Source organism: Etheostoma cragini, chromosome 2, assembly GCF_013103735.1.
Source record: "Etheostoma cragini isolate CJK2018 chromosome 2, CSU_Ecrag_1.0, whole genome shotgun sequence".
Classification (NCBI taxonomy): Eukaryota; Metazoa; Chordata; class Actinopteri; order Perciformes; family Percidae; genus Etheostoma; species Etheostoma cragini.
Window position 1 is genome coordinate 19,507,776 of NC_048408.1, and position 17,479 is coordinate 19,525,254.

Sequence of the window (17,479 nt, forward strand, 5' to 3'; positions counted from 1 at the left end):
TTACCCGATTTTGGTCAAGCTTGTTTAAATAGAACGTGTTTGCAACTTTATGGTTTCATCATATGCACTCCCACCGGCTTACAGTGTAAATAAATCAACTCCATGAAACTATAGCAAGAACACAAACTTGTGAGTTAGTAGTTTTCTATTGTTTGCAGTTTGGCTTTGTCTTGTGTTACCATCATTTTCAGTTTGTCTGGACTGAGAGTTGACTTCTTTCCAGCCAAAGCTCCCATAGCACGGATCACTCGAGTTATTCAACACTCAGTCGGTATGACATCCGGCTTTTCCTTCATTCATGCAAGCTTCAACTAAAGGGATTGTTAGACAAATAGATAGCTGAGGAAAACGAGGGGACAGGTGTCTCCTGGTGTGTTACCTAGAGGCTGTGCTGTCATAAAAACAGCTGGCAACAGGATGAGGTCATAGTTTTTCTACCTATAGATAGATAGACACACACACCTGGCTATTTCCAGCAAGATGGTTGTCTCCTTATTTGGAGTTAATTAGGATTTTGGTATTCATGTGCAAAATGTTGATGAGACAAAGCGTTTTCCTCCACTTTGTTTTGAAAGCTTTAATGACAGCGGCCTCTCACTGAACAATTCGCTAAGCGTAGGCTCCAAAATTAAATTTGGGTGTGTAATCTGAGATGGATTAAAACGCTTTTTCTCTTCCCACTTGATTAAACTGATTAAACTTACATTGCTTACAATGTGATAACTCAGGCAGGTCAATTATCACCTAATACTTGTTATAACCTGATTCAAACCAAGTCAAATCGCCTCTACTTTCATTTCAGTTAGATGGCTAGATCATTTATCAGCTAACACGCACGCCCATGTTATCGTTTTTTTTTCTACCTCGAGTAATGTGTGGCTCTCATTGACATGTTTGTCGTTCCACACTTGCCTCTTAGAAATGTGCCTATATTTATAAGCCAAACCTTTAACTTACTGTTTATATCTCTGCTTGGGCCTCTGCAAAGCTGAGTGCTTTTAGCAATATTAAATATGGGAATGTTGACAGATACTGAATTAAGTTAGCCAACCTGGTAAATTATAGAACAAAATGAATTCACTAAAACTGTATTACTTTTGCCAATTGGACATTACTAGACCATTTAGTTTGTAGCTAGTATCTTTTTGCTACCTAGCTGAGATTCAATACTTTAATATAATTTAAGTTCTAGTTTTTTTTAATCTAAAGGCAAAAAATATAGAAATTCTTCCAAAGTTACCCCGCATTTTCTTTTTAGTTATGACTCGATGCAGAAGTGTTCAGGGTGTACTGTTTGGATTGCGCCAAAGACAACTAACTTGTAATTCTGAGTCAGTAATGTCCCTCCAACTGCGACCACATGATCACTGTTGATGTGCTTAGCTCGTTTGTGTAGGTGCTGTAAACACACACACACACACACACACACACGGAAACAGCCACAGACCTTCTGCTGCCACACCCACACCTGAACACACCAACTGTCATAACAACTAATGCTGCGACACGCACACAGGCAGGCGGTGAATCCCCAGGGTGCTCTTGAGGCACATTGATGTGCATTTCCACGCTCCGCCTTTCTCCGTTAGAACAGCCACGCATTCTCCCATGGGTGAAAATGTGATGTACTTGTAGCCAGTTTTTGTCTCTCTACCCACATGCTCACACACTCGCTTATAGCCGGGTTTCACACACATTGTGGCAAATACACACATTGTTACTTACAGGCGTGACTTGCTCGTAGTCACCTTTTAGTCATGGATCAGCTGAACCAAGTTAATTGGCAGAAGAACACTTTTTTTCTAAGATTTAAAAACACGATCTTCCACACAACTGCAGAATCTTTGTTTTTCTAATCATACTTGGAATGGAAAAAATGGAAGACGTTCTTTTGGGAGGTGACATGGCAGTTTCACAATGTGTTGTAGTGATGATCAGCTAAGAATCCCACGTATGTTGAGGGGGTACTATCTGAAAACGCAATCAAGAAAAGTAGCTGGTACCAAAAGTGAGTTGAGTTGATCCGTACCATGCAGTGGAAATACAGCAATCGTGAGCATGTTAGCATTCCTTAGCATTTAACTCAAGGCATTGATGTGTCTAAGCACAGCCTCACAGAGCTGTTAAGATGGCTAGACATTTTGCCTAATTGATCGAACCCTATTCTATATCCTGCCAGTCCCAGAGTGTCATTCCTCACTTCATTGATATCTACACAGAAAAATTACACATGCAGCGTGTGACACTATACAAGACGGACTTTCCGTTGCACACAGAAACTGACAGCTTGTTGCGTAATGTGCACTTGGTATTTAGAGCTTAGAGCACCAATTGTCAACTGACTGTTGATCTTCAGCAGATTGATCAGGTATTCAGAAAATGTGAAGAGGAAAAATTGTGTTCTGGTATGATGCCTTTCAAGCACAGCAGGTAATATTACACAGGTAGAGCAGAAGCCATACTGGGATTCTGTACAGCAATGCCTCCGCTCCACACACGCAACTAAGCCAAGAGGTGTGTGTTACAGCATGCAGTACCTGACTGGGAACCATACAGAGAGGATTACCAACGGCAGCGGGCGCAAAGGAATACTAACGCTAGGCTTGTTACTGTAAGTAGGCTACAATAAAGCCTTTGTGAGTAAAAAGTCGATATTCAATACCCACTCACCTGTCTACAGGCATACACATTTAGAAAGCAATATTTCACTCTGCTCTATCTGCGCAGTCCATTCTTGTCCACTGCGCTGTTTTATGCAAACACAGCTCTATTCTGCAAATTGCAAATTTTTGTAAACAAGTTAAAACAAAAGCTGTCGGTTTGAAGTCTGTTTATCTGCGTTTGCCTCAAATCTTGAAATTTGCAAAAGCATCATTTTATTGCAAATAAGGCATACAGGACAAATGTGTAGACTGCCTATCCGTCCATTCTTCATTAAAACTTAGGATTTCCATGTCAGCTTTTCACTTCAGAGTCTTTGACAGTGACATTTTTACCTAACAACAGGCGTTTTGGCAAGCAATTTCCACCAATCAGGACACTGCACACTACAACTACGTTTCCATAATTACAGACCTTAACCCTCACTCCTCTAGGGGTGTGCAAAAAAAATCTATTCACATTCGTATCACGATTCAATCTCTACAGATTCAAAATTGATTCATAGAATTAAAAAAATGTATTATTTTTTATTTCATATTTTTTGTAATGGCGTGTATGCTATCACATGGGAAAAGTAACTACATTTACATACTGTGAATCGTGTTTTTAACTGAGAATTGTTTTTGAATCGAAAATTGATTTTTAATTATATCTTGAGCCTATAAATTAATTTTGAATCATGACATTTTCTGAATCGTGCACCCCTATTCTGAGCTATAATGAACTGCCTCCTAGTCTGAGATGATTTTCTAGTTAACGAGCCAGTTATCATTATAGAGTCCATGTTTTTAGGATTTTGCTAACACTAATACATGTACAAAAATAGAGCCTACATTTTATTTTATTTTATCTTCTTTGAAAGTAATGCCCCCGAAGTGTCTGCTTAGAAAAATTCTGTCCCTTGGAAAAATGTAGTTGATGACCCCTGGCTTATATTGTTAATCTCTTCAGAACCACATCACCGTCAGAAGTACACACACACACACACACACACACACACACACACACACACACACACACCCACAGTGTCATTTACATCCCCATGCCATTTAAAAACGGTTGATCCATTTGACCTGCTTAACTTGGGAAAGCAAAATAGCCACACAAACTACAAAAGTCATGAAGATGTGTACAAGAATTTAAGTTGGACAGTTGTAGTTTGCATGCATTTATTATTTACTGTTTTTACCCCTTAAAGCCACTTTTTACTATTTGTATTTCTATATTCCAATTAGAATGGAAACTGTACAAAGGTAACACTGACCCACAGCTCCACAGCCAGCTTAATATCAAACACAAATGCCTCTTGCGTGCTGCTCTTTAACTAAACTGTGAACTCTGGCCTCCTTCTTTTTCTCCTTTTTCCTTCTCTCAGGGCTTCATCCCTTCCTCCCTCTCCCTGGCCGTAACACTCAGCCCTGCTTTCCAACACATACACAGTGTGACTTGCTTTTGCCTTAGATGCAGGATGTCTGGAGGCATAAGTCATGAGTGTGTGTTTTAAAAAGACATTATTGTGATAATAATTTGCAAGCTACATGTGAGAAAGATGACTTAAGTCTTCAAAAATGGTCAAAAACAGTTTGGGGGTGCAAAAAAATAAAACCCCAGCTCTTGAATTGGAAATTGATTTTGTTTTTTGGGAAGTTGATTTAGAGTGCACCCCTGTATTGTGTGTGTTAGACTAGTTTTTAGCAGTAGCACTCTGCCAAATGTGCTCTCAATGAGCTCTTCCCACCCATGAACACCATCGCCCTCTCTCATCTTTCCCCTTCCCCTCATGTGTCTGATGTCTGTGTGTTTGGAAGTGAGTCTGGTCTCTCAGCAGGCTCTCACATGCTCCTTTATCCATCAGTTGCCTCTGGCCCTGTGGGTTGACCCCCCCCCCTTTCTGGTCCACCTGCTTCTTTACCAGTTTTTGGCTGATCATCTCTCTTTCACCCCTTTTTCCCTCCCTCTCTTCTTTTCCCTCTCGTCTTTCTTTTTCTGGCTTTCTTAGCCTTTGTCTCGTGGAGAAGGGTGGCGTCTCTCTTCTCCTTTTCCCATGCGGTCTCATCCCTCCCTCTGCTTGTAGAGAAAGAGATCAAAAGGAAGCGGGGTGTAGTGAAGCTAAATGGGCAAAACTTCCTTCCCAAAGGCAGTTTTAGTATTATCAATGGGGGAAGCACACAGAGTGCAGTGTAAAGGAACTGAGTTTTGTATTTATCTGATGTGATCATTTTGCAGGTGTGATGTGCTATATTATTATCATGGGACAGACAGGATAAATTATCATTATCATGATGTGCTATATTATTTTGATAATTATTTAAGGCTAATAGTGACTACATTTAATTTATAATTTTCATTTATTTAATAGCGCATATAAAAATAACATTAACAGAGCAATATTTACTAACGTAATATCCAACAGAGGCCAAAATCCTAAAAGACTTATCAAGGGTCTCCCTAAGTCAGTTGAGTTAAAACAGAATTTAGTAGTACAATAATTAAGTGACTTGTTACATTACCTAACCCTACTCACTTATACTTTATTCATATAAATTATGTATATTTGTATAAGTTGTGTGTAAAAAATGTTAGACAGTTTAATCATTTTTAAAGCAACTATAATTGTTAGTTGCAGTTATACATTATAGTTTTCTTTAAATCAGTTTCCAGGCCAACAGTGTGACTTGGCAGTAACAAGGACTGCAATGTAAGGGGAACTGGTACAACAGGTGGGAAGATAACAAAAACATAGTATAATAAGTGTTTTCCATTTTTGGGAAATGCCTTATTATCCCATGCCTTTTATAAACAGAAAAGAAACCGTAGCATTTATCACAAGCAGATCATTCTCTACAATCTTCATCTATCGTTTATATGGCCCTCGGAATGACTCATCATAATGATGATGTTCTGACTTCACAATCAGGACAAAAATGTTGATTTGTCCAATACTGATTAATGACCAAATACTTTCAAAACTAATGACATTCCCATCAGTCTTAGCTGTATTTTAGCTAATTAGTAAATGCTAGTGTGCAAACATGCTCAACTAAAACGGTGAACATGGTGAATATCACACCTGCTAAATATCAATTAACATGCTAGCATTATGATTGAGAGCACGTTAGCATGCTGATGTTAGCATTTAGCTCATTGCACCGCTGTGCCTAAGTACAGCCTTACAGAGCAGCTAACATGGCTGTAGACTCTTAAAACATCTGAATGTCCAAACCAACGTATGAGTTTTTGTTACTTTTTATACATTTAATCCGGTTAGTTTTGGATTCACATTGCAATAATGCAGCGCACTAAAGGACTGCACATGACATACCTACTGTCAAGATAGATGTGAAGGGCCCTTAAGTCTTGTTACTAAAATGCATAACTCTCTAAAGATATGAGGTTTCCACCGGACAACATTTAAAATAGTTTCAGTCTCATCCATGTGGTATTTCACATAATATAAATAAATGGAGACTGATTAGGTGGTGACATACTGTAGGGAGTGCAGTGAAACAAGTTTACGCCCAATGACGTTATCGCTTTACTGCCTCTCCAGAGTCTCCACGTCTCTCCCTGCTCTTAGTTTACCTTTCCCTTCATCCCTCCCTCTCCTCCCCATCTTTCCTGCCAGTTTGGCTGTTGTCACCACTCAGGCATCCCAGGAATGCCTCCAGATGTTGTCTTTGTATGACTCAGCTGCACACAAATACACACAACACAATTGGACATTTCCTTTAATGTGCACATCAACGGCTAGAAGCTGACATTGTTTTGCACTGAAATCCCTTTGCAGTGAACAGATCCAGGAACAGTTCATGTCTCCTTCTATTCCCATGCTTTCCATAAAGAGCAACAAACCCAAACTGACAACAGAGCCGTGTTTCACTGCGAATCGGCCATGCAGACCCATTTCTATCTCTTTCCTTTAACACACGTGCACGCTATCTCTCAGGGTATCATATCACTGTTGTTCATGCAGCTCTGCAAGGCTGTCTTTCCACGCAGCTCATCAGATACCCCAGACCTGTCAGTGCAATTACCCAGACATCTCTACTCGTGTTGATTTCACATAGACACTCCTATTCCATTAACACACATACAGACTCCTCACAGAAACAATTAGAGCACCAAAGAGCGTGGGATCCCCAACTAATTTGTACGTCTCTAACTTGTGATTTATCTTTTTCATTTTGAATAACATTTAACCATAAACTCTAGAAGACTTATCACACTCTTTATCTGCATGCTGTTAGCCCGCAAGAGTGCATCAGCAAAGAGCAAGGGGCTGATGGGGGCTGGAAAGACTCGGTAGTTTCATTTTCTTGATCTAAAGATACTAGTGCAGTGCCTGTTGAAAATGTGCCTGTTTGAAACGGGACGATTGATTGGCCTGTGGAGTTACTGCTTGTATAATTCATCAAAACCAAATTGTAGTCTACCCCAAAATTACTTACAGAAGGACCCTAAACCACTTTGTGTGTGTGTGTGTGAGTGTGAGTGACTATATAGTGTCTGGCTTTTGTTTGATATTTAGTGTTTGCATTTTGTTGAGTTTCCTCTTAGTTAAAAAATAGACACCGAAAAGCGTAGCAACTTTTTTATTGCTAACCATATTCCAGACAACAGTCGCAATGTTCCTCTTCAGCTATCCTGAGCTATCCATGCTCCTAAAAAGTGTAGAAAAATTAGTTTGGTATATCCAGTAACCATGTAGCTAACGTCGGAAGCAGGAAAAAGGTCAAGCTCTGTCTGCCACTTATTGTCTATAACTGGTTTTGCTTTGCTTGTGTGGGATTCTGAAGCGTCCTTAAATTCGGGAATTGACGTTTGCTTATTCAATGTCAAAGACAGTCCAAAGTAGTGGTACTTTGCACATTTTTGTGGGTCTGAGGTGTACGTCACTTTTTAGTTGCCAAAGCTCCGCTGCTTTCTTTGACCCTCTCTGTGTATGGTCCTGCACTGTGTTCGCTCATTTTGTGGTGTGAGAGTGGCCAGGAGCAAGAATGGAAAAAGCCAATGTGTGCTTCTTTATATATATATATATATATATATATATATATATATATATATGTATATATATACATGTGTATGTATATATATAAATTAATATCTTTTGCATTTCTAATCCAGACAGACATTCCTGCAATTTATAGATGTTGCATGATGTCTTTTCACTTGATGTCCATGGCTTTAATTTTGACCTTCTAGACAAAGGGACCAAAAACCCTGTGGTAAAGCCACACAGGTCATTTAAATTGTTTTAGCAGATTAGACCTCCTCGAGACTATGGGTTTGCAGCACCTTTTAATAGTTCATATAACATATTGCAGATGTATATGTCTTCAGCCTTTCATCATGCTCCTTTCCCGGTTTAAACTACATACAAGATGTACCATTTTCACCAACAGCCACAGTATTATGATCAAAAAGACTAAATCTGCTTCATTTTTCTAACACAATATCAATGTTTGACTGCAACTAGAGCTACTTTTTCTTTCTACTTTTTTTGACTCATCTGGGGTCTGATAAACAGTAAATGCATCACATTCAGTGTCCACAATGCTATTTTCCTCTAAACTAGCTGCGTGAGAGCGGATTTCCTGTCACAGCTTTCGTTTGCTGTCACTTTGCCTAAAATTGAGTAACCAGTAGTACTCGCCCTGTTGTTTACTTGGTTGCCATGACATTGGGAGGGATGAAGTCCTGTTCCAGTTGCTCTCCTTCAAAGGGGAGAGAGAGCAGATTACAGTTTGAGATTACAGTTCGCTTGAGTTCAGTAGAGCAGACGCATATAACACATAAAAGGAAGCAAATGTTTACATTTGTTTCTTAAAAGATGACTCAAACGAAAAATCGATTATTAGAATAATGTTTCAATCAACTCATCCAGTTGCATGTCTGTTGCTCGGTTTACTGCTGTGTCAATGTGTGTCTGTTATGGATATTATGGGGTAGAGAAAGGTAGACATAGCGGCAAATAATATCAGTTTATTGCAGCCAGTGTTGGCATTTATGTCGGCGGATAAGTACAAAGCAATTACAGAACAGAAATGCCAAATATATGTTTGAAGTAGAGAATGAAAGTTCACTCTAGACCTTGAAAAAGCTACTATAAGTGAACCTTGTGTTTAGATCTATGTGTTATATATAGGTTATTTTAAACTGTGGATATTTAATAGTTTTTCACATTTTGTACAAATCCATAATTCTTTTAATAACCAAACGTTTGGGATCTTTGACTAAAATGTTTTGTGTTCATGTTCAAAAATTGATAGTGCCTATGCAGATATGGCTGGGGCATCAGATCTAACTAGTAGAGAAGCTGTTCTAGTTTGCATTGATGATGTCTGCTCAGTGTGCAGACTTAAAGTGGAATTAGCAAATTTGTGCAGCACATTTTATTGTTTTCAATGAAAATCAAAGTTTGATAATGATTGGAGCCAAATGAGGGTCAGGATTATGGGTGCGCAGATGGTAAAAATGTTTCTGCGGTTTGCCTGAGAGTTTGATCAACTAAGATCAATAATATTATAAGGTTATTTTGTTTTAAAGTCAGTTATCTGACTTTTTCTGGAATGTTTTGCACCTGAAACTGCACACTCTGTGATGAATTTCTTGTGTGTGTGTGTGTGTGTGTGTGTGTGTGTGTGTGTGTGTGTGTGTGTGTGTGTGTGTGTGTGTGTGTGTGTGCGTTGCATTGCATTGTTGAGCAATAATCCAGGTGTGCATCGAGTACTCCTCCCAATGTTTGCATTACAAAACAGAAGTTTCCTGACATGTGGTTTAACACATGTCAGGAGAGGGAGGGAAAGAGCTGAAGGAAGGGATTCTGAAATAAAGCCTCCCCATTTTCCCCTTTAGGCCAGAAGTAATGATGCCCATGAACACAGCACCTTCATCGCCCGATTTCCTAGCTTCTACATGAGTCAACTAGGCCTGTAACAATTATTACATAATATGGTGCAAACAGCGTTTGCTACATGATGAATCAACATTAGTGGACATGTTAGATGTGTGTTGCACTTCAGCCCCATTTTTTGTTTGTGCAGGATGAATGAGTTTGGCAATTGTTTTATCCTGTCTGTCACTGAAGAGTTGGATACAGCTCAAAGAATAAGGTTTCCTCCACACCTGCCAAGCTGTCAGGCTCACATGGACCTGAATCAAAGAAGTGAAGTGGCCAATAGGTGGTGAAAGCAATAGCTGCTAGGTTCAGTCAAGTTTGTGAATACTGTGCTATTAAAAATGAAAGATCCAACTACTGTAACAGGGGAAAGGGACATTCTTGAATTAGAAAGTTTTGGCCAAAAGTGCCACTTGTTTTGCATGTCAGTGCCTCGCTGTGTTGTATTAACTCTGAAACTTTCTCTTTGAGTCCCTCACATTTTGCTTGATGGTGTGCCGTCCTGGCGCTGTATATTAACAAGTTGTTAAAATCACAGCCCTCCACAACAGCAAGGGGCCTCATATCCTGAGCAATAAAGTTGACAATTCCTTCAGTGATATTATTTTTGCGTTTGGATGGTAGAGGCTTAACATCCAGTGTAGTCTAAGGGGTAACGCTACCGTCGTTGCGGGAGGGTACGCCGGTAGTTATAAAAGGATTATTTGACTATGTAATATGCCAATTCTGAAAAATTTCATATAGCCTACTCAAAACAGACAGGGCAACCTAACGCAGAAAAGTAAGCTTACCGTTTTTAGGTGATACGCCATCTTTGTAGTTGAGCTGCGATATGCAAACTGCCTTCGACCCTTTTCCGTTATCTATTTTTGTTAAAATTTGCCACACTGCCGATGTCTTCGACATGGTTTCTTCAATCTGTCCCCAGTGGGTTGGGCTAATCCAAAAAAAGGGGGGTGTTCTGAAGACAGACTGTTACCTATGCAACAGGGATGCTCTGAAAACACCTCAATTAGCAATTAGTGCTTTCCACCCATAAACCGTAACGGTCTATGCTTCCACCTGATGAAATAACACGGCAAAAAGTCAACCAATCAGAATTTTGGTCGAGCCAGAACGTATCAACCAATAAATCGACTAGTCGACTGGGAGATTACAGCCCTACTTTTTTGAAAAGGATAGTACAGAAAAACATGTATGTAGTAAGTATGTGCTGTATGGGAGAACTACTAAAAAAATGTTGTTCATTGCTATAAACATCTACAAAGAATTCAGCCAGTGACCACATTCTTTGTCATTCATGAGCTATTTTGATTGGCACACTTGACTGGCACAGTTGTGGCACATTGCAGTTGCAGTGCGGTTGCTGTTCTTTGCCCCATTTCTTCTTTCTCTGTATGCTTTTTGTCTGCATCAACTCTGTGGCCCACTCAGCAGTGCATCTGTCTCTCTCCTCCCTCTCTTCCTGTCCCCATGCTGCTCTCTCTTTGTTTGCCTTGTCTATCTTTTTCTCTCTTTCAACACTTGGCCAACCACTTCTCTCCCAGTCTTTTACATCATGAGCGTGACTGGACAAACTGTCTTTTTCTCTTATCGGTGTGTTTTTTTTCCATGCTCTGTTGCAGATGGTCCAGTTGTTGACGATTGTCCATTTGTATATGAGTAGTAACACTGCGGTGGTGGCATTAGCTTTCTACCGTATCCTCAAATATATTGTGTTTTTGAAGTTAACAGTGTATTTTCAATCTTTCACATCAAAGGCTGTGTTAAACCAACCTTTCCTTTTGAAGAAAACTGTATTGTGTGGTTTGCTTTTTGTATCCCTCTTCCTCCTCGTTAACTCTGTTCCTCTTCATGCCTCTCTGCTGTCATGCTGTCAGTCAGTTTGACACAAAAGGAAATTGCATTTCCCTGGATGTTTGTCTTTTTAGCAGAAGAAAAAGTGGCTCATACAAAAGACATCTACAGGAAGTGATGTGCAAGTTACTGTGTATCCATTAGAGAAACCCTTTTGCAGACCACTTGTTTGGCATGTATATCACTTTTTTAGTTGGTGGATATTGTGGAAGGAAATCGAGAGGGGAGATGCAGTGGAGAGAAGGCTGGAGGTTGATTTAGAAAGAACAAAGGGGTTAAAGGTCAAGTGCTGGTAACGTGTATTGTGTAGAGCTGAAACAGTTAGATAATTAAAGGTGCCCCTGTTTACATCCACCTCTGCAAGCCCTGCCTTTGTTTCTGAATTGTAAATGTGTTCAGCCAGACAAGTAGAACAACTTTTCACACCATATACGGTATTTATTCAACTAGCCAATCCTGTGTCGTATGTTTCTGACTTGTATGTCTTAATGATAGGTTGTAGTTAAATAGGAACTCTACAGATTTTACGTACCAAAGTCTTCATACAGGTCATGGATAGTACGACGAGACGAGAGGGATGAACGTGACGAACGCAACACATGTGAACAGGATTTTCCAGCCCGCTTTCCTGTATGCAAATGAGGAGCGGCAGGCTCTGCTCGCCACCTATCAAAATCTTTTAAACTGACCGGATTCAGCAACTGCATGCTGAACTATTTTTGTAAAACACAAGATTGTATTCCGTGCGAGCTGCCATGGCAGTCTTTAAAGAAATTCTCGAGCAGCCAGACCCACGTGACACATTCATCCAATCAGCGGCCGGGCAAGGGCTCCCTTCCGCTTTGTAGTCAAGATGGAGCCCGTTCAGTGCGAGAAGGGTCCATCGTTCCACACTGCACTTTTGGACCGTTTTTTGGGGGGTCACCCGTGTACTTTCAGTACACTGATTTTGCTGAACTGATTTTGATTTGTGAGTCTGACAATGTTATAGAAGTTCAATGCTGAATCAGTAGAGTACTTCATTTTTGATCAAGCTGGGTCTTATTCTCGTTGAGAGATTTTAATAAGTATAGTTACTTTTACATTGAAATGTTTTGAAGAGTTCAGTAATAACATTGTCAAATCATATTTTAGTTGCTTTTTGTGAGTTGATATGTACGTAACTTATAAAACAAATGGGCATATGATAACATCTTATTTCAATCGCAGATCAAAATTGTATCGTGTCAGATTTTTTTGATATCAGCAAATATTGCATTGTTGTCCAAAGAATCAAGATAATATTGCATTGTGATTAATCCCCCTACAATGAATCCTGTTTCCTTGTTGAGTATAGAGAAGAAATGACCAATACCTTCTCATCGTCATGATTTGTTGCTGTGAAAAAGCTTTTCTTTCTTCTTCCTCTCTATTGTTATGCGGGACGTTGAGCGCAGCCAGAGCTCGTTTGTCCTTCCTTCTCTCATGGTAGAGCAAGGGTCCAGTAGAAGTTATGATGGCATTTTCACCTAGTTTCACATTTAACAGCAATTTTGGAGGGAGTGTACTGGAGCCGTAAGAGTACACAGATCACACCCTTTATAACAACACAGGCTTCAGTCAGAAATGTAGTGAGCTCTGTGACCTCACTCCCTAAGAGAAATGTCCTCGTGTTTTTGTCTGAGTCAGTGTGTGCGTTCATTAAAAGTGAATATCTGTCCTCCTATTTTTTGTCCATGTCATGTACGCTTGCATGACCACGCCTTACCATGACCTCTGTGTGATACTATTCCTGTACTGAGTGGTCATTATCACTCAGTAGGAAAACTCCAGGCATTGTCCTCACAGTGGAGGACATGCTAATATTCTCTCTCTCTCTCTCTCTCTCTCTCTCTCTCAAACACACACACACACACACACACACACACAGACAAAATATTGCACTTTACCCATGCTTTGTCTTGTCCCTCTCCGTCCAGCCCAAACGTCCTACGCTGCTCACACAGTCCGATTGAGCTAGCCTCGCTTGAATTAACCAGTCATTAATTCCCTCCTCCCTAGGCTAGTTTACTAACAAGCTGCATGGGATGAGTCATTTATGATGCCCGTTAGCTGTTGCCATCTTTGTAGTGTCACACTGGGTCAAAAGCTGAAAGATAAAATTTAGTGTTGGGGTTGTATCAGCTGTCCTCTCTTTAACCGCTAGGCTCAGTTTGTTATAGTGGAGTTAGTCTAAAGGCCCTGACACACCAGGCAGACGGGTCAGAACAGCCTTTTTGGACCGTCCGGCCCTCTAAAGAGACTTCTAGAGGTTTGTCACGACTCATCTGGTGTTGCTTTCCTACTCTACATGCAGTGACATTTGCCAGAACATATCCTGTTAACAACGGCTGCCGTTAACACGTCTTTTTCACAAGTTGTGTTGGAAGTGACAGGAGACATGTTGCCGTGACACTCACCAACAAATGACACATCCTGAAGGGTGAGTGGGACTAGGCAATTTACTGCAAAGTATAAAATATCTTAAAATGGAGGTTACGTTTTTTTATATATAGATGTCATTAGAGGGCATTGAAGTTCCTCCTGTTGCAAAAAGAACACTAACATCGATGCCAAATAGTCCAATTAGAGCTTTAAACTAAAGTTGTCCATAATTAGCCATTTTAATCTAATTATAGTGATGTATCAATCTGTTCTTTTTAAAGTTACGGCAGACAACACAGTAATAGCGTTCCTGTCAATCACAGTATATTTGAATTAAAGGAGAGGAAGGCTTAGTTCATTGGAATTTAGCATGTAGCGTGGAAACAGCCTAAACTTTACAAGACAAAGAGTCGACAGCTGTGTTTGCAATTCTGTGAGGCTGTACATACGTGCAGCGGTGCTTTGAGCTCATAATAATGTCACCATGCTAACATGCAGGTCCATTGTACAGTGTCCACCATGTTAGGTAATTGTGTTAGCAAGCTAATATTTACTAATTAGCACTATACACAAAGTACTGCTAAGGCTGGTGGGAATGTCATCATTAGTTTTGTAAGTCATTTGTCATAAACCAAATTATTAGACCAATTTAAATTTAGTTTAATTTTACCATGGCTAAAAAGTTAGCCAAAAGTTAAAAAGCCCAAATTATCACAAGCCATCCAAAATAAGTAGCCCAGTTGTGCTGAAAACCAGCCAATCTGTCAACACTGAACAAGTCATAAGAATAGTAAAGAAAATATTAAATACCTAACCTATAATTAGTCATACTAAATCTAATCCTTACTTCGTGAGGAGTTAGTTTGTATAATTCTGCATAAGACAAACTCAAATAACATCTTTCCAGTTTAGTTTCACAATCAGTTCACCATCTGACACACCCTCACTTTGCACTTTGTCTGTAGCCCAGCAGCAACACAACAATCCAGAGTTACACTGAAAACAGTCTGACCTCCTTTAAGCAACAGCAGTTAGGCCATTTGTGACCAATGCTGTAATGGTAAACAACCATTTCATCAGTGTTGCTTACAGTGGAATGTTTAGACACTTTGCACAGGGAGGTGTTGTGTGTGGAGAGGATTTATTGTTTCATGTCAAAGTGTTGACTTGATGGGAGTGCTGCGCCAATGGGGAGTTTTAAACTTCATAAATTAATGGAAGTTTTGTAATCATTATTTTTATTAGTCATTTGACAAATTTGTTGGCATCCTTAAGAGTATATCAACAATTTGAATCTTTTAATTTAGCAGGAGATCAAAAATCACAAAATATCCCGTAGTCGTGTTTACTGACAACCAATAGATTGCTTGTGTCAAAAGTCTATTAAAAAGTTAATTTTTTGAAAGATTATTTTTGGGGTGGGAGGCATTTTGCAGCCTCTATTTTGATAGGACAGCTGAAGAAGGGAGGGGGGAATGACATGCAGCAAAGGGCCACAGGTTGGAGTCAAACTCAGCCCCGCTGCATTGAGGAGGAAACCAATTTCTTTGACCAAATTAAAACAATGTGGCTCTTTGATTTGTAGATGTGGGTTGTAACAGCAATCATAATATTTCATAAAATGGGGCATAATATACTGGCCAATGTAAGGTTGTAACTGCTGTAAGAGCCCATTTGGAATAAAGTTTTTTTTTTTAAAGAATAAAAATAAGAAAAAAGTAATTCCAGCCACTTAGCCATTTTTAAAACCAGTGGCACATGTTTAGGATTAACTGTATTTTATTTGTATGTTTGTTGTGTCTCTGTTGCATACTTTGTTTTCTATTGATATATATTGTTACAAATCACCAGGCACTCATTCCATAATCTGACCTCAAAACACAGATTACAGACCGTATATGGCACAGTGTGACATAAAATAAACCTGTAAAATCACTTCTTTATTTTCTTCATTTAGATTTTTATTGAGAGTTTCTTCACAGTAACATGCCAGTTGTAACAACTTTATACCACGTCTACAAATAGAAGTTGGCAACAGAAAGACGAGAAAAACAAGTTAAAAAAAAAAAAAAAACTTCTTAATCTTACAGCCTGAAGTTGTAGTTATCCATTAGTTATTGTTCCAGTCCAATGTCTTCAGTTTGAGTCTTGTAAAAGTTTCATTTTGTTTCCTATTTACTGTCAAATTATGCTTCAGAAAGTTTCATTTTATGTATCAGGTTCTCCATTACATATATCTCATCAACAATATTTAGCCACAGATTTTTCATTAGTGGTATTTCCTTGCTTGTGTTAGCTTTCTTACTCGCTACTAAACTGTATGGTCATTTTTTAAAAAGGAGGATGTTGGAGGCTAGAGTAAGGGCGCTAACTCTACCCACCACTGTTTTCAGATAAGGCTGTGAAGTCTTGTCATCCTATAGGGGAAGGACCATAGGACAATCACCACTGTGGTTTGTAGATGTGGAGCCCAAAGGAAACTAGAACTCAAGCAAGAAGCAGAAATACGTCCAAATGTTACTGTTTGGCTTTGATCCACTACTTAGAAAACGCATCCTTCCCTTGTTTCCTCTCTCAAGATCGTATCACCGACCCAAGTGAGAGCAAAAAACAAACTCTCACAAATTCACTTTAAGCCAGATCTGATTGAGTATCTGAGACTACGACTTGACATTGTACAAGCACTGCCAAAGAACCAGGAATAATTTACAAAACTTTGAGAGTGAGAATATGTCCTTGATGTACAGAATATATGTCCTTCTTTTCTGTGCCTCACTCTCTACTGACAGCCGCAAAATCTCAGAGGAAACAGGAAAGGCCTGAGCGGCTTGGTGTTGGGACGGATATCCTCTTTCGGAGGCGTTCCCCCTCCTCCCTCACTTAACTCTCCCTCTCTATCTCTTTTTATCATAATCCTCCCCTTAACCCATTTTGCTCTCTCTGTGGCATTAGCTGGTTGGCCAAGTTTAGGAGCGTACCAAAGATTTATGTTCCCCTGTATTTTTGGGCTTTCATCGTATCTGAGTGAACTATGTGTTGGCATGGTGACGAGGAGGATGAGGACAGCTCGGAGGTGAAGTGTTGTTGGCTTGTTTGTTTGATTTGTGTGTTCCTGTAATAGTGGGTGAGTGGCAGTGATTTCTAGTGATTAACACTCTGCTGGGTTCCTGATTGTGTGTCTGGTTTGTTGAGTCTCCACATCTCTGCTAGAAATGATAGGAATGTTTAAAAAGACACAGGAAGTGAGTAGAAACTCGTGGGGACTAATTGTCTACTGAGTCCTGAATTGTGTTGTCACAATTTTAAATTTTCCTTTCAAATTGAGATGTTCATGGCATTTCTCAGCCAGTAGAGATAGACTGCTTCATGAGGAAAGGCTGAAAGAGGACAATGGACAGCGCTGGTCATGGGACAGATTTGTAATTCACTTTGATGTTTGTTTAGTCTTCAGTTTTAGCCCATTTGGCAGGCAGACTATCTTGAAAATGGCGTTTCTTATGACTCCTGAACTTAGTGACTCTAAAGGTTTTCTCGTAAGCAGGTTGGACATTGGAGATTTGTTTTGAAACATTGTAAGCACGGGCTGACCAAGATTTAACATTCCTCACTGCTCCTCCTGCTTACTTTTCTAGCATTTCCATTTTTCCCCAACTTTGCCCT

The 17,479-nt window shown here is 39.6% G+C and overlaps 1 protein-coding gene across 3 annotated transcripts in view; it reads left to right on the forward strand.

The window, feature by feature from the left end:
* The window catches only part of pkn1a (protein kinase N1a), a 49,290-nt gene that overhangs the window by 11,096 nt on the left and 20,715 nt on the right, over window positions 1-17,479 (forward strand). For 2 of the 3 annotated variants that reach the window (XM_034894146.1, XM_034894161.1), the window contains exon 1: window positions 16,734-16,892. The exons of the other annotated variant lie outside the window; for it this stretch is intronic. In XM_034894146.1, the coding sequence (XP_034750037.1) occupies window positions 16,851-16,892 (42 nt within the window). In that variant the 5' untranslated portion in view covers window positions 16,734-16,850. Of the gene's footprint in view, window positions 1-16,733; window positions 16,893-17,479 lie in introns of those variants that run through there. 3 annotated transcript variants of the gene reach the window in all.